At 37.5% G+C, this 25,756-nt stretch overlaps 1 protein-coding gene across 6 annotated transcripts in view; it reads left to right on the forward strand.

Annotated features, from left to right (window-relative positions):
- Positions 1-25,756, forward strand: part of GRID2 (glutamate ionotropic receptor delta type subunit 2) — a 640,155-nt gene that overhangs the window by 527,239 nt on the left and 87,160 nt on the right. For all 6 annotated transcript variants that reach the window (XR_014945306.1, XR_014945307.1, XM_015861346.3 and 3 more), the window contains exons 11-12: positions 384-696; positions 19,767-19,905. Coding sequence is in view for 4 of the 6 variants with exons in the window: in XM_015861346.3 (XP_015716832.1) it covers positions 384-696; positions 19,767-19,905 (452 nt within the window). In the remaining 2 variants the exon portion in view is untranslated. The remainder of the gene's footprint in view (positions 1-383; positions 697-19,766; positions 19,906-25,756) is intronic.

A 25,756-nucleotide genomic window follows, 5' to 3' on the forward strand; every position in this document is an offset into this window, starting at 1 on the left:
TCCTCTAATCATAAATGCTGTGCATAAAGCCACAGAAACAATGATGGCATCAATAGTCCAAGAAGAATGACCAGAAGTAGATTTCCTTGAGCTATTACCTACATTGAAAGTGTTTTTACTTCTTGGAAAATAATAACTTGAAAAGCTAAGGTGTCTGAGTCCACCGAGCAAAGTTTGTTCATGGAAGCTAGCAGAGGTGGTATGGCTGTTCTGCTACTCACATTTCTTACTCACATTTCTGAGTTTATATATATTGAGCCTAAAACATTGGCATTGGCATCTGCTATTTCATACTAAGTTTAGCCACTGCAGATCAAGGAGGAGCAAAGATCTTTTCTGTACCTCCTGTTAATGCATAGTATTCTCTCTTCCTCTTTCCTCAGAGAGCTGACATAGGGATCTCTGCCTTAACCATCACCCCCGACAGAGAAAATGTGGTGGACTTCACAACACGTTATATGGACTACTCGGTGGGCGTACTACTTCGGAAGGCAGAGAAGACAGTGGACATGTTTGCCTGTTTGGCACCATTTGACCTCTCCCTGTGGGCATGCATAGCTGGTACCGTGTTGCTAGTAGGGCTGTTGGTCTACCTCTTGAATTGGCTCAACCCTCCTCGCCTTCAGATGGGATCTATGACCTCCACAACACTCTACAACTCCATGTGGTTTGTGTACGGATCCTTTGTGCAACAAGGTAAGAGACAGAGGGAAACTGAGATGGCTGCTGTGCGTCTCCTGTTGCCATCCTTCCGTGAGTGACTAGGAGCACTGGTGAGCCATGTGCTTCTAGTTTTCTAAAGCATGCAGCAGCCTAGTGTGCAAACCATGAGAAGTTTTTTAAGCGCTTCATGTTAGCATGTTTTCTATTTGTAGTTGTCTAGTTAGAGAAGGAGGATTTCTAGGGCTTGAAAAAAGTATTTCTCATCACATTCTCAAAAACTATTCATCCTTAGTGTAAGTAAGTGCTATGTTCCAAAGAAGTCTGAAAATGTTTTGAACCAACTTTATGCTGGTCACCAGTGCTAAGTGATCTTACTGTGTCTGATACTCTTTCCTTCCTCTCCTGCTTTACCTCAGTTTTCCCCATATAACTCTTAGACTCAGCCAAGTTACTCAGGCCTTCCTGGATTCTTCCTTCCTTCCCTGCAGCATCTAGCATGGCCCAGTCTGGTTTATATTACCGAGACTTTCCACAGTCCATCTCTTCTGCAGACATTTAATCGTGTATCCCAAAGGCATCAAGAATGGCAGACCTTGGCTTGGTATATACTTCTTAAAATTCTGGTCTACAAATCAGAGTGATAATGCAAAGTAGAATAAGAATACACAGCTTCATATAAGATGGCTTAGGTAATAACAGCTGACAACAAAATAAAACAAATACCTTCTGGTAATTATGCACATAATTATCTGTCAGTCTGTACCAGCACTACAGATACATTTCTGGATGTTAGGAAAAGCTGAGAGAGTTAGGCCTGTTTATCCCAGAGAACACTGAGAGGAGATCTGATCAGTGTATCTTAAGGGAAGGTATAAAGAGAATGGGCTAGACTCTTCTCAATGGAGCCCAGCAACAGTATTAGAGGCAAAGGGCACAAACTGATACCCAGGAATTTCCACCTTAATGTGAAGAAAAGGTTCTTTACTGTGAGCATGACAGAGCACTGACACAGGCTGCCTGGATAGGCTGTGGAGTCTTCTTCCCTGGAGATCTTCAAAAGCCGTGTGGAGATGTTCCTGCACACCCCACTCTGGATGTTTGACATGGCGGCTCAGAACACTAAAACCATTGTGAGGCTTCAGAAAAAAAAGCAAGAAAGTAATTCACAGAACTTAAAAGCTGTGTTGTATTTCTTTACAGAGATTTACAGAGAGAGATTTATTTAGAGATTCTTAGAGATCTTACCCCTCTACCACGTAGGTTTCCAGCAGAATTTACAGTCCAATAGGACAATTTAAAGCATGCACTTTATTTCTGCATAGTGAGGGGTTCCTGTACAAATACACCTCTCCTTCAAAGGAAACACAGAAGGACAGTCTTTAATTTGCTAGACAGAAAAATGACACAAATTTAATAGCGTTGGTACTAAAATATAACAACCTTACAGACTAATTTAAATATAAAGACTCAGAAGACTTCAGAAATGCATTGTGAAAGAGTAATAGATCCATTTATAATGTCAGCCTGTATTTCACATTCAATTTGAATATAACACAAAACTGTATTAGCTGAAGCATTATTGTTTACTAACCCTTGTGAATACAGACAAATGAAAGTAATTTCCACTGACAGGCTGACTGGCTATTGTAGTAATTTTGCTTCTGTTTTCACTCATCAGTTCTTCATTCAGCAGAAAAATCTGCAGGTTTTATTTGTTTTGGAATAGCCAATCTGTTGCTATTAATTGTGATTGGCATACTTTTTAAGTGCAACAGCATGGGGCATTTCAAATGCTGTCACGTTCACTTAAGAAGTCTTTCAGCTGTGGATTTAAAGCATGACAAGGTATTCATTTCTGCCATCAAAACATACAGCCAAAGATGCTCTTATATCTTACGCTAAGAGCAATAAGGGAACATGAACTGAGGATTGCTAGTGCTTTGATAGTGCCACATTCTTTTTTGGAGCAAGCCAGCACATTCTGGCATTGTCTGTTCTTCCTTTCCTCTAGCTAGGTGAAAGATTTGCAAGCAGGGAGCCTGATTCCAGACTTGCTGCAGGTTTAAAGAGGAAAGAGTCTTTTGATATAAAAATCAAATCCTTCTTTAAGGAACTATGTGACTTGTTTTGATTGGGTCAGAAAGAGTTGTTTCTTTCTCTTGTTCTGAAATACTGTTCTGCTGTTTGGTAACTGCATCAGGTTGTATTTCAGTCAGCCTGACTGGTGCTTCAAATTCTTTTAACGAGTTCTAACCGTCACAATTTTTGATATATCAGAAAAGTACTGTAGCATGACCTGGACACTTGAGTCAGCACAACCAGCCTGGTAGTTTCTAGGGTAGGTCTGTGAGTTACTGTGACACTCAGAAGCAAAATTATCTTTAAAGTCTGTTATGACATATAGTAAAACTTAGGATGACTGGCAAAATAAAGATGCAGAGCTGTGTTTCACTTGGAAACATCCTTATGAAAGGGAATAGGCAGATAGAGGTCTTGTTTGTTTCTTTTTTTCTGAGTAGCTTGAGTATTGTTTTTTTGTTTTTGGTTTTGGTTGTTTTTTTTGCTATAACAGGAAACATCTTTAAAATGCTGAATCATTTGAAATTTTCAGTGATTCCAGCAAATCTAGTATTCACTACGGTTTTGTAGCTAGGGTTTGACCATGGGTGTTTAAGGTATTACTCCCCACAGCATTCTTCTGTTCAGAGATCTTAATATTCTCCTTTAAACTAGCAAGGTTTTGAATAAATGGTGTGAAAGCATCTCTAAAGGGCCATCTTTAGCCCTTTACATTTTTATTAGTTTAAAATGCCGATCACAACTGGGGATTTTGATTGGTCATCAGCAGTGTCAGTAATGGTCAATTACATTCATAATGCCCAGTAAATGAGCAAATCTTACTGTTTGCCTTGTTTAAATTACATTTCATAAAAGCAGCAAGAGAGACTTGAAGCCTTGGCTCTTCTAAGTCATTATTACACTTTGTGGATGGTTAAAGCTGCTCAGACTTCTCAGTCTTGTTCCTTGTATTACCACCCAAGGCATGATATACACCTCCTGAAATGTGCTGCTGTTGCTTAGTAAATTACTCTGTCTCACTTATCTTACTCATGGCACATCCCAGTCAGCAGGAAACCATTATCCTGTAACAACATACATTCCTGGTGACATTTCCTCTTAATTAACTGTACACCAGCCTCTGTGTATTTAATATGCAGGGGAAACCACTAAAAACCTTTTGAAAAGATGTGTTCTCTTTCTGTTATGTCCTCTTATGTGATATTTAGTGGTGAAAAATATTTACTTTCTAGAATGATCCAGCATATAAGCTTTGGGACTACCAGTGCCCATTTTAGTCTCTGCTTCCAAGCTTCCTGGCTAACCACAGAAACTTCATTTAATATCTTGTGCCTCACTTCTCAATTACAAAATAGAGGTGATACCTACCTTCCTTTGTACAAACATGCTTTATGTCTTCTGATAGAAAGCAGAACTTAAATGCCAGTCTCATTAATTAATATTATTTATAATTACTCTTTGAATGCCAGGTCTTGACATATTGCCATAAGAAGGAGAATAGATTGTCTGAGCACTTACTAAATGAGTATTGAGCTGGGAAAGTGAAAGGCAGATACCAAACTTCCTAGGGAAAGAGCAACTTTCTGTGATTTTCTAGCACACACACCAACAAGTATACTTGTTCTACTTTACTTTAAAAAGTGAAACTTCCAAATTCACATTTGATTATACTATATCTAGGCATATATACTAGTGTGTACTTTCATGAATCTTATCTCTTTAAAACAGGTACTGCAATCTTGTAGTACTCGTACTCCCTTTCCAAGACTTAATTGTTTGGCCAGCCCCGTTGACAGTATCAAAAAACTACATTTTGGCAGTTTTGTTATGAGTCAAATGTGGAAACTACGAGCAATCAATGGAACTGACAAAACGTACTGAAAATTATTGTCATATATACAGTACACATTTGCAAACATTGTCTGTGGCTTTATGTTCATGCCACTTTCAGAGGCATGTTTGACTGTCTCATTTTGAAAATGTAATTCCAAAGAATAACCACACATCAAGTAAAACATTCAGTAGTATGGACATTTGTTTGCAGCAGTGTGATAACACTAACATTAAACTGCCAGGAGATATGCTTGGGTTTTTCCCTAAATTGAAGTTTAGACTCAGGCAGACCCCAGAGACATCTAAAATAATGGATTTCTATATCTTATGTGCACCTGCTTTCTTGCGTGATAGCATTGCGCATGTGAAGCTGTATATTTAGAGATGTTGTGTCCAATGCACTTCCTGAGAGAGTGAACAGCACTGTGAAAGCCCAAAAGACACCCTCCTTCCCATGTGACTTGTTCCAAGCCTGATTAATTGACTGTGAGAAAGGAATGTATGTCTGACTAGGGTATAAATGTTGATCAAACCAAATGAGTCAGAAGGAAAACTATAGAATTGGATGTCTTCATCTCCTTCCATCCCTTTAGAATCACATTTACTCAGAATAATTTCTGTAATCAATATTATTTCTAACATGATAATGTTCTCTATATTAATAAAGAATGGATAAGTTAGATGCAGATTAAGTAATCAGTTTTGACTTTTCAAAGTTCATCTGCGTATATTATGTATTTAATGAAGGAAATGAAGAACAGTTTAGCCAGGAACTGAATTATTCTTGCCTTAAGAAGGAACGTAACTCATGCTGTCATCTTCCAAGTTGTTTAGAAGCTGCAGAAGCAAGCCTTGCTTGTCCTGATAATTGATTTTCCCGCCCAGAAGCTTGCACTTAAGTTGGCAACGTAGGGTGTTCAGGGTAGGGAGGAAGGAGGATATGAGTTATGGCTTTATTAAAAATGCTCCCTTCTGCTTGGATGAGAGCAATTTCATCTACAGACTGATGAGACTTTTTCAGTGGGGATTATCTGAGGTACCAGATGAACACGAGCTTAGAGGGGAACCCGTGATAGTTTTCGGTTGCTTTTTTTTTTTTTGGTTGGTGGGGAGTCCCTCCTCTGCAACAGCTGCGCCACAGCTTTATCCGCCCACAAGACTCTTCTTCATAGCCCCATTTAGGGGGAATGTGCCAGGAAAATCATCTGCAACATGTAAAAGCAGGAATAGCAGAGAGATTTTTTAGGTCCTAGAAAAATTGTCTCCCTTCTTCAAATGTTGAGAATTTTTTCCTCAAATCTCTTCTACTACTAAAACACGTAGAAATTGAATTTATTATTTAAAGTTCTTATTACTAAAAATGTATTTATTATATTTAAATATTTTAATAATACTTAGTATTTAAAATTAATAATGAAAATAAACAGATAATGATAGAAGATGAATCTTTCAAATTTTCATTTTGTCAGCTTCCCAGACTACAACTTAAGGATATTGTCTTCACTATGGCAGCATCGTAAATTGGGAGCCAGCTGCTGCCTCATTCTTATTATTCCACCCTCCCCAGTGGAGGAGAGATTGCAAAACAGGACATCACCTTTCAAATACTTTTGCAGTTAGTAAGAGGTGGTGTTGGGTAAAAAATGTGCAATACCTCATCTGCCAGACAAAAGCTGAGATAAAGTGTAGTTCTGACCAAAGAGTTTGTTTCCCCCACACTGGGACAGATAACAGTAAATGGGAAAGAAAGAAAATCTTCTGCGAAGAAGCTGTTACAGTGAAGTGCAGTCAAGCGAGAATGTTAGTTGTGCTTGCCTAGACATACTTGCTAGTAGCACATTTTTAGGTATAAGCACATATTTCATTCTTACAATTGCTTCTTGCATTTCTCTGTCCCCAAAGCAGAAAACACTCACTGTCTGGTGAAGACATTCTTGAAATCATTTCTTGCGTCTCTATGAATCTTTATCTTAAGCAAAAAAATAGGTGATTTGGAAAAAAAAATAATAATAAAGTTATTAAACATGCAAACATGAGCATTTGTATTAGTGGCTTTAATGAATAAATGGCATTATAGCATTATTCTTACCAAAACTTAAAAGGAGGAGGATTTTTTCTTTCCTTTTTTTGTTATGAACTTCTGTAATATTACAGTAGGTCAAGCTGACCTTTAGAGATTGCTTTGATAACAACATTACAGGATGTACCTAAGATGGAATTTCAGGCTACAGTTCAAAAATGTGCTATTTAGAAACACCATTAGAGCTTCTATATTAGTTGTGGTTAAATTCTGAAAAGTTAGAATTTCATTGCAGAGAAGTGATTTGAAAGTTAAAGGATGACTAGAATTAGTGGCACAAAAACTGAACTAATGTATGCGATTCACCTTGCCTCTGAAGGAGTCAGACACCACTCTGTGATGATGGATGCTTAGATATCTTGCAAAAGCAGGTTTGAAAACCCAAGCAAGGAATGTGCAGCTGTGCAACAAAAGTAGACAATGACAGTGCCTTCTACTGAGATACAAGCACTATGGAACAATAGATGATGACAAAGAAGAGAAGTTAGCTCACCCCTTCTGATGACCAGTGATGGCTCATGAAAATTATGACCTCTATCCAGGGAGATGCTGCTCTTTCAGCTGCTAACTCTTAAATGAGGATGAGGAGGGATGGACTGAGAGTCCAACCCTTCCAGTCACACAAGTGCATTGCTTCCATCTGAGCTCCCTGTGTTAGTCATGCATTCTCACCTGCTGCTCAGATACTGCTTCAGGCCATGACCTGGCAATTACTCTGCACACAGGCATTACTGGAACTATTTTTTGTCCTTATGCTCTGAGTCACATTTTGTTTCATTTGTAGCTGTTTGGTTTCAGCCAAAGGGGACTTTGTCTCCCTCATGTTCATAATGTCCTCCCTGGCAGGCTCTAAGATAAAGCAGCACTTTAATATCTCATTAATGACATTGTTCAATTTGATGTTGATCGTATGTGCAGATGGCCTATTTTCAGTCCATTGTGCACAATCCCTTTTGCCATCCCAGAAGGTACTGCATATAACATTGTCAATAGTCTATGGAAAGGCCAATGCAATGTAAACTGCATGTGACACTTTGCTTCTTGGTCACTTATGGATACATACCAGAGATGTTACTTGTGGTTCTTTGAGTCTTTAGAGCATTGGTATTCAGACATTAGCAACAGAAAGTGATTTAGGGTTCAACATCTCTTTAAATCCAATCAGAAAATGGCCAGTGTATAAGGTTATTTGTTAAGATTGGGTTCCACTATTCTCTGACACAGTAGCTAATGTATCTATCATTGATGCATTCACAGTGGCTGCAAATAGTGACTTTGCAGAGGTATGCAATCATTTGCAATCTTAGAAGCGCACGCTGCAACCCTACAAAAGAGGATCCCCAGAATCTCCTTGTGTTTTTCACACATACACATTGACCTCCAGTCACATTTGAGTTTTGTGTATTTCTCTGTTTATAATCATATAATACAAAATTATTGTCCTATGTTGTAAAAGTGGCAACAAAAGATTGGTCAGAGCCCCTGAGTAAAGAACTGTTGATAAAACTGCTCAGCCTGTTGCACAGTTATTTTTGAGATATAATCCGATGGTGCTAGATTTGTTAACCCCAAAATTAAATTTGAAGCCTTGCTAAGTTTTCTGATAAAACTCTGCATTTCAGCGGCATTAATACATGAGGTTTTGGCCAACCTATTCATTAGAGCAGTGCAGGAAGCTTGGCAGTTCAAATTTGATTATACTTACTTACAGCATCCAAAAGATTTACGTTCAAATATCAAGCCTTGCATGGTATTTCATCGTCTGAATATATGTAGTGTAAGTAGTGCTTCATCTAAAAGCTTCCAGTAACTGCAGTAAATATTAGTAGACACCTCAATTTTCAAACTTTAGCCACAGTCATTTCTCTTCTGTTATGACAGAAAAATAGAAAAATGAAATATATTTTTATGATACATTTTCCCGTACTTCATCACGTAATTATTTCACTACGTGTAGGAGCAATGTGAAGTCCATCCATCCTTTAAAAGCCTTTAGAAGGAACTAATACAAAGCTTAATGCTACGTAACAGAAATGTGTGACAGATGCATGTGGCTGAAAAATCACTGATACCAGAAGAATCTACCCCACAGCCATTCTCTATGTCATTATGTGCTTTCCTTCCCAACTTTTGCCTCATTGTCACAGTTTTAGCAAAATGGGTGGATGGAAATGATTTATTGTCTGAAAGGGAATTATAAATATAGTATAACTAATATGTTATGCTAAGATCATTTTAATCAGGTAATTATTAAAAGACTGTTTGGCCTTTAAGGACATTGATTTAATGGAAATTAATTTAATGATTGACTAGTGTTTGTGTAACATTATCAGTGCTAGTGATGCGGAAAATTGGAATCTCAGCTCAGCAGAAAAGAGGTTACATTTTCCATTATCACATTAGATCCCTTTCTTCTGGAATGCAGTTACTAGACTTTTTTATACTTTAAGTATATATTTAAATACTTGGGCTTGATCTGAATATTCCTGACTCAAAAAAAAATAGGTGAAAATGATCATTTTTGTACCGTTCTCACTTTTAATCAGAGACATAAATTTCTGATTAATGTAGCCTTAAACAAAGTCCATTGAATTGTGATACTGACTTGCTATAATTTCTCCTATGAAAAATTTTCTCAATTGTCATTTTGTACTTTCCTCACTGCAAATATGATCATTGCATTTGGGATTACCAGGATTTTTGTTTCAGCTATAAAGAAGCAGCAGTGTTATAAGTAGAAGTGGACAAACACATTTCTGTCTAAATCTGAAGTTGAATGATACAGGCTCAGGTCACATCTTAGGAATGATTTAAAAGTGACTCTGACCCATTCCTTCTCTAAATGGTGAGCATTGTAGAAAGGCTATGTCCAGTAACTGATGATTAGGACTGTGCTAAAGCTGACCCATATAGGTGCAACTCCCATTTATCTAAATGGATGTTGTACCTGATTACCCTTCTTAATTTGTCCTTAGTTATGCTATTGTCACAAATTATTTCTCAGCTATATACTGCCACTAACAATTATAGTGTAGAAATAAAGATCTAAAAAGAAAAAGAGAGAAATCAAATGCTATTGGAAGCATGTAGTAGATAGCTGTGTCTGATAGACCTGTGCAGATTGATTTTCAAAGGAATTTTTAATTAGGGATGACTATCACAACTGTTGATGTATCTTGGCACTTTTGCAAGGGAGATGGGTGGCCAAATGTCTCTGTCACTAGAATGTAGCCACTGTAGTAGGAACAGCAAGCTGAGCTAGTCTGATATTTGAAGATGGATAAATAACTTGACAACAAAAGCAAAAGATAATAAAACTCCTAACTACTTTGTAGTTTGCTCCCCCTGCAGTAAACAAACACTATAGTGGGCTGAAGTGCTTTGCAATGGTTAACATCAGTCTTTTCCTGGGTAGCAGAACATTTGCTAGCTTCAGGTAGAAGAGTTTCAAAGAACATAGCTGAGAATCCTGCGTTTCAAATGAATTGGTTTGTGAGTAGTCATTTGGACAATCTTTGAATACTTCTGTTTGTATGTCAAAGCTTTCTGAACAGATTTATCAGAGAGGTACAGCAGGCTGTGACTTGATGAGCGGCTGTGCCACTGATGCTTGGTTAGCCCCAGCATTTGAAATCTCAGCATGGATAATCTTTCCCTATTAATGAGGAAACAGAGCTGAGCAATGAGCCTTAGTATGCAAGTCAAATGCCAGAGGCACTTCTGAATAGATGCACAATAGTAGCAAGTGGAGGATTTTCACAGGGAGTTAGGAATTTTCTTTCTCACAGAAGTCTAAACACAATGATATGATCAGGGATAGAAAACTGATAGCCATAGAAGTAGCAAGTCAAGTTTTCATTCTTGCCAGAGACCAAAAGGGCTTTTTCTACATTAATTTTCTAGCCATAGTAGTGGGGGAAATATAGTTTGGATGTAAAAGAAAAGCTTCTAAAGACACTGGAAAAATAGAGTTTCTTTTAAAGAATATGATAAACATTAACATTCCTCATTAGGGAAAGAAGGAAAGTCTTGGTCAGAGGTTCTTTTACAATAGAGAAAAGTACTGACAGCATGTAAACATCAGGTGCAGAAGTAGAGAGTAATTGACTATAACCACAGTATATAGGCAGTCTTCCACCTTCCAAAGGGAATACCAGAACCAGAATATAACAAATAAATATTAGGCTTTATGTTCCCAGCACAGAAATTTTCCCTCAAAAAAAATAAAAAATAAAAAAAAAAATTGTGGATTCTTCTGATCAAAACAAAAATTAGAAAATAAAAATGAAAATGTATAGTACAAGCTTCAGACAGTTCTGTACAGACACACATGCAGAAAGAGATTGTGCAAAGCCCAACATTCATACATTACAGATAATCATCCTTGTATAGAAAGTAGACAATAGGATGAGCTGCTTTGAATAAAGATACAACATATAATTTGTAAAAGACTACTGGCCAGCACTAACCTAGCTTGACAGTGTAAGTAGGTGATAACATTCTGACTGGAGCTGGTTCATGCCCAGTCTCATTTGTATGAGGGCAGAGGGAGCCTAGACCTGCCTATACAGGGTCATGTATATACCACAACATGAGCAGGCTTACGGAGTTGTTGACAAGAGTCTGTATGTACATATAAGATGCAGCTTCTCAAACCACATTAAAAATTACTGATTAGTTGGAAGGATTTGAAATAAGCCCAGAGGAGAAGAAGGATCATCTCAGATGTTCTGCCTGTCATTTAAAGAGGAGGAATAAATGAGATCTTTCTTTTGTGGATTGTATCTTCCCTTCTGGGAGGGCAGCAAGGGCAGTGTTTTGCACCCAGCTGAAAGGAAACAGTCTTCCAGGGAGCAACCATAATGAGATTAGTCAGGGGATCGTTACGCTAACAATAATACATGGAAGAGGGTAAGTGATTGTTTAGTTCAGAATTAAGACATTAAGGAAAAAAAAAAATTAATCTGGGCACCAAATGACAAAGTGAACACATTATACATCATTGCCTATAGAGCAGCACCAGAATTCTGAGTAGTAAACAAGAACAGTAGAATTAACTCACGAATATTTGTTTTTTATGATGTTACTGAAATCTGATAGGAAGATTCATGTGGTTGGTGTGCTAACCCATGTACTGAAAGATAAATGGATGAGGTGGGCAAAGGGGAAGAAGGATAGGAAGAAGATGCTATATCAATATTGAATTAGATATTTTGGAGGATTTCAGAACTTTGAAGGAATTGATTTCTTGTGGGAAAACATGCTAATGACAGGAAAACAAATAATTGGCTCCTCTAGCGCATATCTGTAATGTATAAGGGAAAATGTGAGCTACAACAGGAGAATTCAATCTAAATGAAGTATGTTTTAAGTCTTGCACCACCCATGCTGAAACATCTTGAATGCACATAAAGAACAGATGGGGAAAAAGGGGAATATTAGTTGCAATGAAGCTGCAAATTTCAGGGAGTAAGTGTACACAGCAGAACAATAGGATGTAGTGCTTTAAAATTTTCTTAGGAGCTAAAGAAACCTGTATGTTGATGGTGCATTATGGGGTGAAATTGATGCCATTCAAAATAGTTATACAAAAGAGGCAATGAACATTTCTATTCTATATTTTGAGAAAAGAAGATGTTGGGTTTGTACCAGATGATATTTAAATATTCCATGTTTAGATGTTAAATGGCAGGTACTAACACCAGTTTTTTCTAATCACCCAATCTGATTATGTGAAAGTCTTCAAGAATATAGTCAAACTTCAAAGTTCCAAAATATATCACTATAAAAAACACTGTATTGCTTTACATACATATGTATATATGTATATCTATTTATGTTTATTTATGCCTAAAACTTTCCTTATCCTCAAAATCATTAAGAGAAGGAGGGGGAAAAAAAGAAGCCAAACTATGTCCATGGCATACGGAAAAACTGTGTTGCTGGGAGCTACACCATATCCACACATGGAGAAGGCACTCAAGAGAGAGATTATTGCTGAAATCTGACAGTAGAGGACACTAAAGGAGACTTTCAGTATAGAGAATGATAGGATATATTTGCCCCTTAAGTGGTGTTTGATGACTTTTAAAGGACTTGTGTTTAGCAAACTGTAATGCTGTTCAAGTAGGCGTATAAAAATGTCTCTGTTGAATTGTGTGCTGGGAAGATGAATGCACAGACATCAAAAAAGTCTCTAATATTTTTAATTTGAAGATTAATACCAGCATTATTATGAATAGTAATGACTTCACTAAATAATTTTGGTGCTAGACAGGAGAAAATACCAACTATTCTAGTTATCTTAAAATTAACTTTTCACAAGTTTTAAATATTGAAATGAGTTTCACATTTATTCCTAAAAATCTGATATGTGAGGATGTATGATAACTGTTGAGTCATGGCCTGAACCATTGATATCTGAGGATAAGACCCAGTCAGCCCTGGGAGCACATGTGGAGGCAATTCACCTGTTTGAAAAGAAGGGGTGGAGCCTGGCTGCACCTCTCCTAGATCCCATTTCAGGACTGACTGCCACCAGGGAAGGAACTCAGGTTGGAGATCTCTTGTGGAGTCTTTCCTACAAACCTTGATCTTTGGAGATGGGTGAGTGCATTTACTTTCCTTTGAATTACCATCCTATCTGCACTAGTCTCTTTGCTATTACTCTCTTGTGTCACCCTTCTACCACTTTAATCATTCCAATTGTAACAGGGTATCTTGACAGTGAGAGCCCCCAGAATCTTTTGTATTTGACAACAGCTTCTAGAATCACTGTAGGGTTTTGGATTTGTGGTATTGTTGTTGTACTAGCAGTGTGGTTATCTTGTTCGCTTATTTCCTTAAAAAGGCTATTGCCCTACAGAGTCTACTACTTCTGGTGAACCCGAGCCCAGCACTTTCTGTTTAGGGAGTAAGATCTGAGGATTTGTTTTAAGTATGAAACAAAATATCTGAAATGTGTCTTTTCACTAAAATAATAACTATAAAATAAATTGCACCCCTCTGGTTAAAAACAAAACATTAGGGAAGAAATAAAGATATGTAGTGAATAAAAGCAGGAGCAAGCTCTTGAACCTGTCTAGGCTGTGAAATCTGGCCACTGCCCTGCCTCATACTTATTCCCTTCTCTGCTTGTAGTGCTATACAATCTGCCAGTATGTGCAAGGCTAGGGATTGCAGCTACTGATTTACAAGCTTGCTTGGAAAGCATTACCAATTCAAGGAGTTGTATTCTTCTGTTGAAGAATATATATATAATGCCTGCAGTTGTCAATGGATATTACCTTCGGCACACAATGTAAAATTACAAACGCAGGTTACAACATGCCAGTTTATATCTCACAGAAATGAATGCAATCTGCACAATTCAAGGAAGAATGGAAAAGTGTGGGTGCAAAATGAAAAGATGGAAAGAATGAATGAATTTATGTCATAGCTAGTGGAAATGGACACAGGCTTCATTGACTGCAAAGAGTGTATTATTTTTTCTGTTTTCAACTAAATTGAACATTTTTCAGTTGAAGACTGGAAAGATTTTACATTATCAAGAAAGTTTCTAACAGAACAATAGGGATAGCTAGTGCCCCCAAAAGATGATGCCTTTGAAGAGCTGTGTTCAGCAAACTGTAATAACTTAGACAAACTTTTGTTTCATGTGACAAAAATAGCAAAAAATACAAAATGCCTTTGTGTCTGTGTTGATAAAAACTACTCCTTCACACCCACTCTCTGTTAAATGCCCCTTTCACAAAGCAAGCCTAAGATATACATTGATCTAAACTGTTTGCAGCAGAATTCCACACTTTATATTTGTGCAAATGGAGATTGCAGATGCATAGAATAATTGATGTGACTGTTCTAACAAGCTAAAGGCTAAACTGCAGCCAACTCCCAGTCCTTTGTGCTTTTTTCCAAAGGCCGATAATTCACCAAATGTAGGCAGAATTTTTACAAGTAAAAGCAGAGCCAAAATCTGTCCCCAAGTAACCTGCTCTATTATTTCTTTACCTCTCTGTTTCAAGCACAATTAAAATGCCTGCTTTCTAGTTCAGTAGTAATAGAGTTTCTCAGCAAAATAGTCTCAATTATCTTTTTCACAGTTCTCAAAATTGAAATAATTGTCTGAAAGTCCACACACAGCAATTCAGAGCACTACTGACCTCTAGCAGAGACTATATTAGCTTAAATGATGGAAGGTTTGACAGCGTCATTGGCATCTGAAATATGCTGGTAAAATTAGAGCTATTGATGGTGGGTATTGGTGACAAACTGAATTTTGTCTGTTGGAGGAATCTAGTCTCTGTGATTTGACACACCTGTATTTTTTCATGAAAAGACATCACAGCATACGATTTTTCTAATGTCCCTTCTAACCCTTCTTACTGAAGCCTCTCTCTTCACATGTGGAGTGTCTGTGGGTAGGCTCCCAGTATGGCTCTGAACGGCCTTCAGATATGTCATATAACAGACTTTTCAAATTCAGGATGTAAAGTAATGATGTTTTATGGTTTTTCTGTGTGTGTTTCATTGTTTTAAGAAGTACTTTTAAACAGTTGCAGTCATTCAAACCTAAGGGAAAATGACTGACAAAAATAAATGGTTAACAATGATGACAGATTGTATAGAGCTACAAGAGCTGAAACAGGCAAGCTAATTTAACTACAGACCAGTTGCAAGTTCTCTCAGTATTATGTACACTCACATTTTGTCACCTCATGCTTTTATTGTCTGTTCTTTTAGGTTTGTCATAATTGTACATTTCATTGTTTGTGTTGCCTAGACAATGCATTATTTTTCTTGCCTGCTGATAGCTAGCTCGAAGCTCTTGGAAGGAAATGAAAATAAACAAATGTCATAAGTTGTAGTATAAGCCTGTTGTCTGAAGTAGGCCAGCATTAAGTTAACCTAGGATTAATGAACAAAAGCTGCATTAGATAAGAGTGGGAGGACTAAAAGCAATTGCTTTCACTGTCACTTCTAAGGTAAATCAGTTGTTTTAAAAAGCTTCAAACGAGATTGCTAAACTAGCTTAGTTTAGTCTAGAAAATCTTTTTATTTCTGCACATGCAATCTGCAAATTTTAAAGGCAATTTTAGGTTTTGAAATTATTCCTAGAATACAACAAAAGTGTCAAGTGAATTATACTGGAAGCTGTAGCTTCCACACACCTTGTCTACAGGTATTGGCATTTTGTGTTATATTAAACCCCTCTATTTGCTGCAGGGGTATTGGAAGGGACAACTCTAAAGAATAGTACAGCCTCTGTGTTCTTTTGAGACCTGTCCATTAGCTATATCAAGTATCAGGACTGTTGAGTGTTGTTTTTAATTTCCATTTGTGTCATGAAAGGAACTCAGTAGTTTTAGGAGTTACTCAGAATACTAAAATAGCCATCTTTTTGGTGTAACTGCAGCCAGAGTCTTAACTTCTGTGGATGAATTTCATTATGGGAATGAGGTATGGTAGGACAAGTTTTACACTAGTCATCAACTTATTGGCATGACAGCAGCTAGGCTCCTTTGCCATTGTGGATTTTGAAACTTTGCTGGTATAGTATAAAACAACAGCAGAAAGATTGGATGTTTTTCTTGATGCCTCCTCCTTTGCACACTGTATGTGTGCATACATTATCTGTCATGTGTAGCCACTCCTACCAAGTATAGGCTGTGATTCTTGAAATTATATGCATACATAAAATCTATACTAGATACATGTACATGCTACTTCACAGTCAAGAATGGTAACTGTAAGATCTGTAACTCTTTTTCACAGTAACTGTAATGGAAAACCAGTGATTGCTGCACTCTTTACTGACTTGGTGCTCTTCAGCATGAAGAATCATGCAGATTTATGCTAGAAAAAAAAGCTATAGGGAATTTTATCTTAGAAACCAAACTGGGGGATGGTAATGAAGATGTTTCTTAAGGTGAGCTGTCATAGTAAGATAAGTCTTTTAGCAAACACTACAATAGAACACGACTGTATGGCATTTGCTCTCTGACTAGATGTCAAAGAAATTATACTGCAGCAGTAAAGCAATAGCTGTAGCCAGTCATTCTGATGGCAAGTCATACTCCTTAATGTCTTCATCAATGACGTTGACCCTGGGATTGAGTGCACCCTCAACAAGTTTGCCGATGACACCAAGCTGTGTGCTGTGGTTGACACATCTAAGGGATGAGATGCCATCCAGAGGGACCTAGATAGGCTTGAGGAGTAGGCACAGATGTAAACTTCATGAGGTTCAAAAAGTCCAAGTGCAAGGGGAAGGTTTGAATCCAGAGGAGGGCCACAAAAGTGACCTAAGGGGTGGAACACCTGTCCTACAAGAACAGGCTCAGAGAGCTGAGGAAAAGAGCCTGGAAAAGAGGAGGCTTTAGGGAGATCTGAGAGCAGCCTTTCAGTACCTAGTGAATAGCTATAAGAAAGGGGACCAGCTCTTTAGCGGGGCCAGTGGTGATAGGACAAGGGGAAATGGTTTCGCAGTAGGAGGGGAGATTTAATAGAAGGAATAATATTTTTTTACCATAAGAGTAATGAAGCACTGGAATAGTCTGCCTAGGGATGTGGTGAATACACCAGCCTGTCTGTAGACGCTCAAGGCCAGGCTGGACCAGGCTCTGAGCAACCTGACCTAGCTGTAGGTGTCCCTGTACATTGCAGGGGAGTTAGAAGGCACCTTTGAAGGTCACCTGGTCTAACTCAAACAGTTCTATGATTCTATTAAAAGATTTCTTATGGTTTTTTTCTTTCCTTCACCAGGAGAGGAGGAGAAGGTTGCCTGTAATGATTAGAGATCATGTACCCTTGCAGCTGCAGCATCAGGCCTACTTTAGAAATGGTTTAAGAAGTATCAGAGCAAAGATTTTTTTGAGCACTGAATTATTTTCTGTGCTTCTTGTAGTCATATGCAAGCTTTGTCATCAAGTTTCATTTATTGAATGCTCATACACAAGATATTAGAGTGCATTAGGTTGATTTAAATGACTTAGGGATTGCAACACTGTTACTTAAAGTCCATTGTTAACATGGATGTTAATAAAGAAAAGGTAACAATCAATGGTGGGTACCATTCCCCATGTATGGGAAAACTTCACCATATGAGCAAAAGCAAGCTCTATTGCTGAGGGATCTGTCATGGATTTTACAATTGCGTACTGAACAGCATCATCAGTTGAAAACTTGAGCTGTGCCCAGAAGGCAGGTGTGTGACTTTCAGTAGTCCTCTCTTTTCTGATGGTTCACTTCAATAAAAAACATGAGAACTTAGAGTTTTACTCATTAAGCTATAAAATGGAAATGCAAGGATGCCCAGGAGATCATTGGCTTCTCCTCTATGAATTCTACCTGTTTCAATTTAATACAAAGATTATCTGCAGGGATTGGCATGTGAAAGTTAAAAGGACAAACAGTCTGTTCCAATGAATTGATATCAATGTCTTTTCATTTGATTAAAAAAAAAAAAAAAAACATTTTTAAATGAAATATTCCAAAGACATCACACACACACAAAATTGTTGTAGAGTGGAAACATTCTATTAACAATCACTTGAAACGTATGCAGGAGACAAAAAAAAAAAAAAAAAAAAATCTTTAGATGTTGAAGCTAATGTTCGTCTTTGGAAGTCTTTTACTGAAACAATAGCTCCTGACCTGATTAGAAGATTCTTGTTTTAGATAAAGAAAATGAAAAAGAAAAAGAAAATTTAGATCTGATTGCAGGAGTATAGTAGATTTATTTTTATTTTTTTTTTCTTCCAATACTGGAATTCTTAAAAGGCAAAGATTTGAATACTTACATGCTGTAAATATAACTAAATGAGATCAGTTACCATTTAGCATGTAGCAGAACCTCACGTTACTAGGTAGGAAAAAAGCTTCACACTTGTTTGGTGATGCAGGGTCCCCAAGGTGGTGCCTTATATTCAAGAGCTGATTAAATGTCTAGATGATTTGTGTTTGTAACTGAAAATTACGTCTACTTAGGATAAGAGTAATGGGAAGAAAAATTGCAATAAACTTATTTACTGAGGAAGAAAAAGAAGTTTTTATACAAGTGAGTATTAAGTACAAAACACTTATGGGTGATGGAATCTGTAACAAGCTGCATCGCATATGACAATTCAAGTTCTCATTCTGTTACATGGTCATAAGATTTTGCATCTGAGAAAACTCCCTGGAAATGATGACTACCTTCTAAAGCACTGAGTATGGAGAGAGACAGAGGGGTGAATCTCTTGAGCAGTTTACTGGGAATGTTTAGTGCTTTCACCTGTCTTTCTTAGTACTTATAGCTGTAACGAAACTTTTACTACAGACAAAAACAGACATCTTTAAAAGAATTAATTTTCTTTCATCTAAAAATCTGTATATTTTTAATTGAAAGAGTTCTGTAAAGATTTAACATCTTGTGGGCAGCTGTTTGCATAACACGTTTTTCATGGCTTGCTTAAAAGGGCTCTGTCCACACAAGCTGTAGTGAGCAGCTCTTGTGAGCCACCAAAGTACTGGTAGATTTAACTGCTGTTAATGTTTTGTTTGCATGCCATTTAAATTCTGAGGAAAAGCAACCATGGGAACACAAAGTAGTTTTGCACTCTTTTTTCAGCATGTGATTTTATTTTTTTCAAGTCCTGGTGGACATGAAGCAAGTTGCACATATATGTACAGATCTTATGAGCATCTGCTTGCCCACAGGACTGTGAGAAATAATTGTGTTTTAATGTGTTTGGTTTAACTTTATATTCTCCAGAACTCAAGAAAAGCTTAATTAAGGCCTGTGTATGAGAGCTCTAAGGAAAGAACATTTTAAGAATTTACTCCCCACCTTGTTCTTAGATCTTGAAGTCTATTTCCATTACTGAATAGGATAGGCAGATGAATTGCAATTAAAGACACAGTAGCAGAACAGATCAAATATGATAATAATGGCTGACCGTGAGTCTCCTTTATTACTTTCACTGCACAGAAAGCACGGCTCAAAAATTTTGCTAATTTTATGAAAGCAAGCACCCTTCTGACCCAAGGTCTCCTGCACGCAGCCTGAGTAATGGCGATCTGGATTTCCTTCTGCCAAATTACAATTCTTGCTTTTCCTTCTTTTCCACAGGAGGAGAAGTTCCATATACAACCCTGGCAACACGACTGATGATGGGGGCTTGGTGGCTTTTTGCTTTGATTGTCATCTCCTCCTACACAGCAAACCTAGCTGCTTTTCTCACCATCACGCGCATTGAGAACTCTATCCAGTAAGTTGATGAACTGAGGGAAAAGAAGGATGCATAAATGTATGTACACATGGAAGGGTTTGAATGCTCTAGTTAAATGTGAGAAAGGGGAGTAATGTTAACCCTCTCTTACGTAGTAGTTCAGAAGCTAATGAGACAATATAACATAGCCTTCCTATATTCCATAGTACTTCCTTCCTGGAGACACTTTAACAGAAGCCAGAATTGCTGGCTTCTGGCATATACTATTCAGTGGCACATAGGCATACATATGTATATACACGTACCATGTTTTGAAAGAAGTGTTTGAATTTGTGATAATTAGAGTATCAGTATCTGAAGCGGGAAAAATACCAATTGCTGGTATATGTTTTTAGGCTATGCTTTCTGTTCAAATGCAGCATACAGTAATGGTACTCTGATCTTTTTAATTGAGAGACCCAGAGCTTCTTTTAAGTGTGGGGAGCTCAAAGCTGATTCACCCTGATTTTACCCTGTCTTGATTCTTTTTCTTCATCCCTCCCAAACACAAATGTCTTCATCTTCTTTTCATACTGTTCTTCTATATTTTTTCTTTCCCCCAGTCATCTCATCTCTCCACATCATAGAAACCTTTCTAGGTGTCTTGCTCTCCTTCTCTCCCCTTTTGTGCTCCAGTTTTTCTCCCCTTTTGTGCTCCAGTTTCTCTCCCTGAGCATGCAGTGTGCTGAGTTGGTCTAACTTCTACCACCCACCTAAATCCTTCCTCCTGGGTCAAATTGGAGACTAGTAAATACATAGAAACACCAGTAAGATAAGCTGTCCAAGGACCATCTGGTCATTTTTCAATAGAACACTACTCTTGAACACTAATCTTGAGGCTATGCATACACAGATAAATGCAAGAGTGGCAAACTTAGCCTTTCCTATTAATTCTTCTTCAGGAAAGTACCATGTGGCCTTAGTAAAGAGAAATTTGATGCTGTATTTTTTTCTCCAGGGAGGTAACTGATTAATACTCTGTCTCAATACTGATCTTAAGGAAAACTCAGTTTTCTCACTGCAGTTGTTGAGTCAACCTCCTTACCTCTGCATCTCATCACCTATGATCTTACTACCTATCCTTCAGCTGTTTTCAGACTCTTTGAAATGCTCCTGATACAGTGAGACAATGATATAGACTGGGCTGCAACATAGGATTTGTGAAAGCAAAATAAATGAAGGTACATTCAGTTTTTCCTTACAAGTATGTAATCTTCTGAATCCTGCTTTGAAATTACATCTCCTGGGTTTGAAGTAGTAAAAAAAAAAAAAAAACAAAAAAAAAACCTTAAATTGCTGTGTTGAGCATCTGAGGCTTTTTTATCATGTGTAAAAATATATATAAAAGATACCCAAACTATAATTTAATGTATCTTTAGCTTTTTCTTATAGTTTATTTTGATGTCACTAGAAAGTCCCAGTGGAATTCTGAGATTATTATATACAGTTGGGACTACATTGGTGTTTGTGCTGTATTATTTATGGGCAAAGTCACTGATAATGTTTTATTCAGTAGAAAATGTTGCAGCTGGAAAGCTTCTGAAGTGGAAGAACAGAAACATTTATCAAAGTGCTTGTAGCTTAGAAATAGAGTAATTAGATGTGTTAAGTATCCATTAGGGAATGAAGTTATCCTAACTATGGTGGGAGTGTAAAACTTTAGTTTACAAAACTGCCAAAATTGGAACTCAAACCAACACATAACAGGGAAGATGTTTGTTTACCATGCTGAATTACTGCAAAATGGGAAACATGAATAAGCAACAGAGAAGAAAGCTGATGCTCTATTTTTTTTTAAACAGATCAAATTGTACCTTGGGGAGCTTAGGGGGGCAGAATGGGAACGAGTTTAAGCATTTGAAGAAAATAAACCAGATTCTGTGCATAGTACTATTCAATCAGCTTATAGAAGAAAAAAAAGTCAGATTGAAGTCAGTAGGTTTGCACAGATGTAGCAAGTAGTTAATGGGTTTTCATTTCAGATTTCCAGCTAGCACCAGATATGACAGCATGTTGTCCTTGTGATATCTTTTATGATTCGAGCAGCCCACAGCAAGTTCATTTCCATGAAACATTTCAGCAGTTACTGTTTTACAGTATTTCAGCCAGTTTTTGTACAGAACTCTTCCCTCTACTGGCTATTATTGTGATGGGGCCACTTCTCCTAGTCAGAATCTAGTAGTATACAGAAGCTTATTTTAAAAGCACACATCATGTTGGCAGGCAACGCACTAGGAAGGACTAGTGAAATATTCCCTTTCCCCAGAGGATATCAAAGTAGATCTTTGCTGTATAACTTGCAACTGGTGGAATTTTGTTATCTGCTTCACTGATAAATGTGAACTAAATTTGTTCAAGTTTGTAAATTGTGTTTCCAAACGAATGTTGACTCCTAATTACTTTGGCAGCATTAACAATAACACCAGTGGGCAGGATCGGGAATTTAAGTGTGCAAGTCATGAAGTACTTCCTAGTGCATCTTTTATTCACACTTGACCCACATTTCAGACCTTATTGAAATCAAGACAGTCATTGTTTGGTAACATTGTGACAGCAAAGAAAAGCATAACTTTGATATTTCTTAGATCACTGTCTGAAATACAACATGAATGAATGGTAGTCAAGAGTAGCTTCTCAGCAAATGTCAAATAAGTTTGGAGGACTCAAGCTATTTCTTCTAGATGAAGATGCTGTGAATTTCATCATTGAGCCACTATTTCTGTTATGGTGTTTTTATTATTCAGTTACAGTACAACTAAGAGTCCACTGGCAGAGAAACTGGCTGTGGTCATACTGTATTACTTTCTTTGGTAAGTTAAGCTGTCACCACTATCTCAGAGGCATTGAAATTGTGAAGAGAAATTGGAACTCAGAGAAGAAGCCAAAGGATTTGTCATAAGAAAGGATGGGATTAGGTTCAGGTTTAAATCTATCCCACAGCTAAAGATAAGGAAGTTTGTCTAAGAGGTGTTGCTGCCAATGGTACAGAGAAGAGTCTGTATCTTCTGTAAAATAGGAAGTTCATGTTATGTTATCAGAGACAAAGGTTGTACATCCTGTTTGGTAAGTGAGACCACCTCTACATAGTAGAAGCATGGCAGTAAAGCTTGCTTTCAATGATGCTTATTTTGCCTAGTCATTCTCACGACATCTTTCCTAAACCACAAAATACTAAATCTGTCTCCAAGGCTCAAATAGCTCCATATGACTGCCTACATGTTTTCAGAAAAGGGTGTTACACAAGAATGCTGTAATTGAAGTAAGCATTTCCTTGCTCAGAAAAACAGAATGTTCTTTAACCTCTCCTTCTGCATGGTTCACCCAGATCTCTAAACTGCCTAGCAAGCAACATTTTTAGTTTCTGACAGCTGTCACTGCCAACAGTTAAAAACCTCTTGGCTTTCTATACCCTTTTTCCTAAGCTCACCTCTGAATGAATCTTGAATGTAAAGAAGAAAAGAATCCTGAAGGAAAAGAAGAAAAATGCATGCTTTATCAGAATTAGTTGCAAATGAGCACTTGAGCCTAAGCAATGAAAAAGTCAAAAATGACCTAAAACATAATGACTGGTTTCTTGCAGAGTGCTGTGAAATAGTCAACTCTAATAATAGCCAGCCAAAAACAATCTATAACACAAGTCTACGAAGATATTTTCATACTCAACCCTCTGACCTCAATAAGATGTAATCATCTAAGAAGGAATTTAGTTACCCCTCTGTGAAACTGACTTTTTATTTCGCTATACTTCCAGGTTTGTTTTTTTTTTTTGTTTGCTTGTTTGTTTTATAAACACTTTTAGCTGACACACATGCGCAACATTATCAATTCTCTGTTTAGCGTATGAGTTTATGAAAGAAGGTGTGCCTTGGTAAAACAAACATGTAAAACTCAATGTGAAGGTATTTTTCTTTGAGTTTAAAGCAGAGATAGGTTTTCTTTTGTTAAAAAGTAATTAATCTGTAGTGAATTGATTTTTACTGCTTGATTAAGGTGTAAAATAAGCAAACTCTACAAATGCTGTAAAATACACGTAACAGCTGTTAATTTGTCCTCAAATTGCTCGATTCATCCTCAGAATAGCTTTGCATTGTTAATTGGTGCAGGATAATGTTTTTATTGGCTGAGTAATTGCAACTAGAAAAGATACAACAAAGGCCACATAATATTTTTTCCCCCATAATGCTTCGTGACTGATAATAAAAAATAAATCAAACTGTAGCTTGTGTATTGCACTGAATGGTCATTTCCTTTCAAGTAGGATTTGTATAAATGCAAGCTTAGGTACAGACGTTTAGCTCCATAGCAATTTTTCAACTTCTTTTTACTAGATTTTATATGCTTCTTTTACCATATATATATATGGTAAAAGTCTGCAAACCTTTTTCACTCCTCGGCATAGGACCTGTGCATGGAGTTTTCGGCTGGCCACGGTATTTGTCTCATTTGCAGAGTTTAAACCCATCTTACTGTCGCCTACCTGCTGTTATTTTCTCAGCATAGAGCAGTACCTATGATGTGCAAAGGTGAGGAACAGGGAAGTTGAGAGGCATCTTGTGTTTTAGGGTATGATGCCAAATAGTGGAGAGCTGCAGACTGTAGTTAATGTCAGAATAGACAGCTAGAATGCACCTTCCTGAAGGCATTAACATAATCATCCTTGTCATTTCTCTTCTGGTGATCCATTTGGGTATGATGGCACTCTTGCTTCCTTCTCCCTTATGAAATGAGATCTCCTCCATACCTCTCTGTAGTACCCTTCTGGATGAGCTGCTTATGTCTAGCATTTTTTCCCACCTGAAAATAGTAAGGTTGATTTTACAGCTACAAGATATAGAGAGGAGTTGTTTATCCTTTTGTGCTGTTTGTGGCAGCAGCTATATGTATCATTTATATACCAGTTAGCAATTATATTTCAGAAAAATGCTTTGTTGCTTGTTACATTAGAAATTATATGGCTATGCAGAGTCCAGTAATGATTGCAGTTTTGCTAGGTGCTGTCGTTAGCAACTGGGGACTCAATAAATAGTTTCTTCTGTGTTCGCAAATAACAAAACAATTACAGGACATTACAATATGTATCCCATGACAGATTGTTGCACTTCTGAGCGCTGCCAGGAGATACAGAAGCATGTTGGCAGCAGCAGCACTGACACAGAATGGGTGAATATAGTATCTTGCATTAGTCTAGCGCCTTTTGTCAGTGGTGCTTTTGACAGATATGTCGCCTGTAAATGCAATTGTAATGCACCTGCTTCTACACAGCACTTTGTGTAATGGTGAAACAAAGTATTTCTCAACGAGGCTTGCTGTTGTCTACTGGAATGCCTATTTGCTGATCTGCTGCCCAGACAGCCAGTTCCCAGTGTGGGTTGTTGAAGAACATTATTCCTACTGCAGTTCAAGGCTTTGCAATTCTTGTTGAATTTCATAATGTTCCTGTTAGCCTCTTCCTCCAGCTTTTTGAGGTTCATCTGAACGGTGGTTTTGTTCTTGAGATGCCTATGTTGTACTGTCCACAAATCTGATAACAGGGTGCTTCCTCACCTCTTCCAGGATACTGAGAGAGGTATCCTTTGTGATACTTGCAACTGAATTTCAGGTGTGATACAACCCACTAACCACTACTTTTTGAGTGTGATCATCCAATCAGGAACTCACAGTCACAGGGCTTTGAAGGGCCTCAATACCTCTGCTAATGCAGGTTCCCTGCCTTAAGTAGGAAAGCATCCAGTTGGGTCTTGAGTATCTTCAGAGAAGGAGACTCCACTGCTTCTCTGGGCAGCCTAATCCAGTGTTCTGTCACTCTCAAAATAAGCATTTTTTTCCTCATGTTTGTATGAACTTCCTGTGT

This window comes from Coturnix japonica, chromosome 4 (genome assembly GCF_054131305.1).
Source record: "Coturnix japonica strain WE chromosome 4, WE-NBRP24, whole genome shotgun sequence".
NCBI classification, from domain to species: domain Eukaryota; kingdom Metazoa; phylum Chordata; class Aves; order Galliformes; family Phasianidae; genus Coturnix; species Coturnix japonica.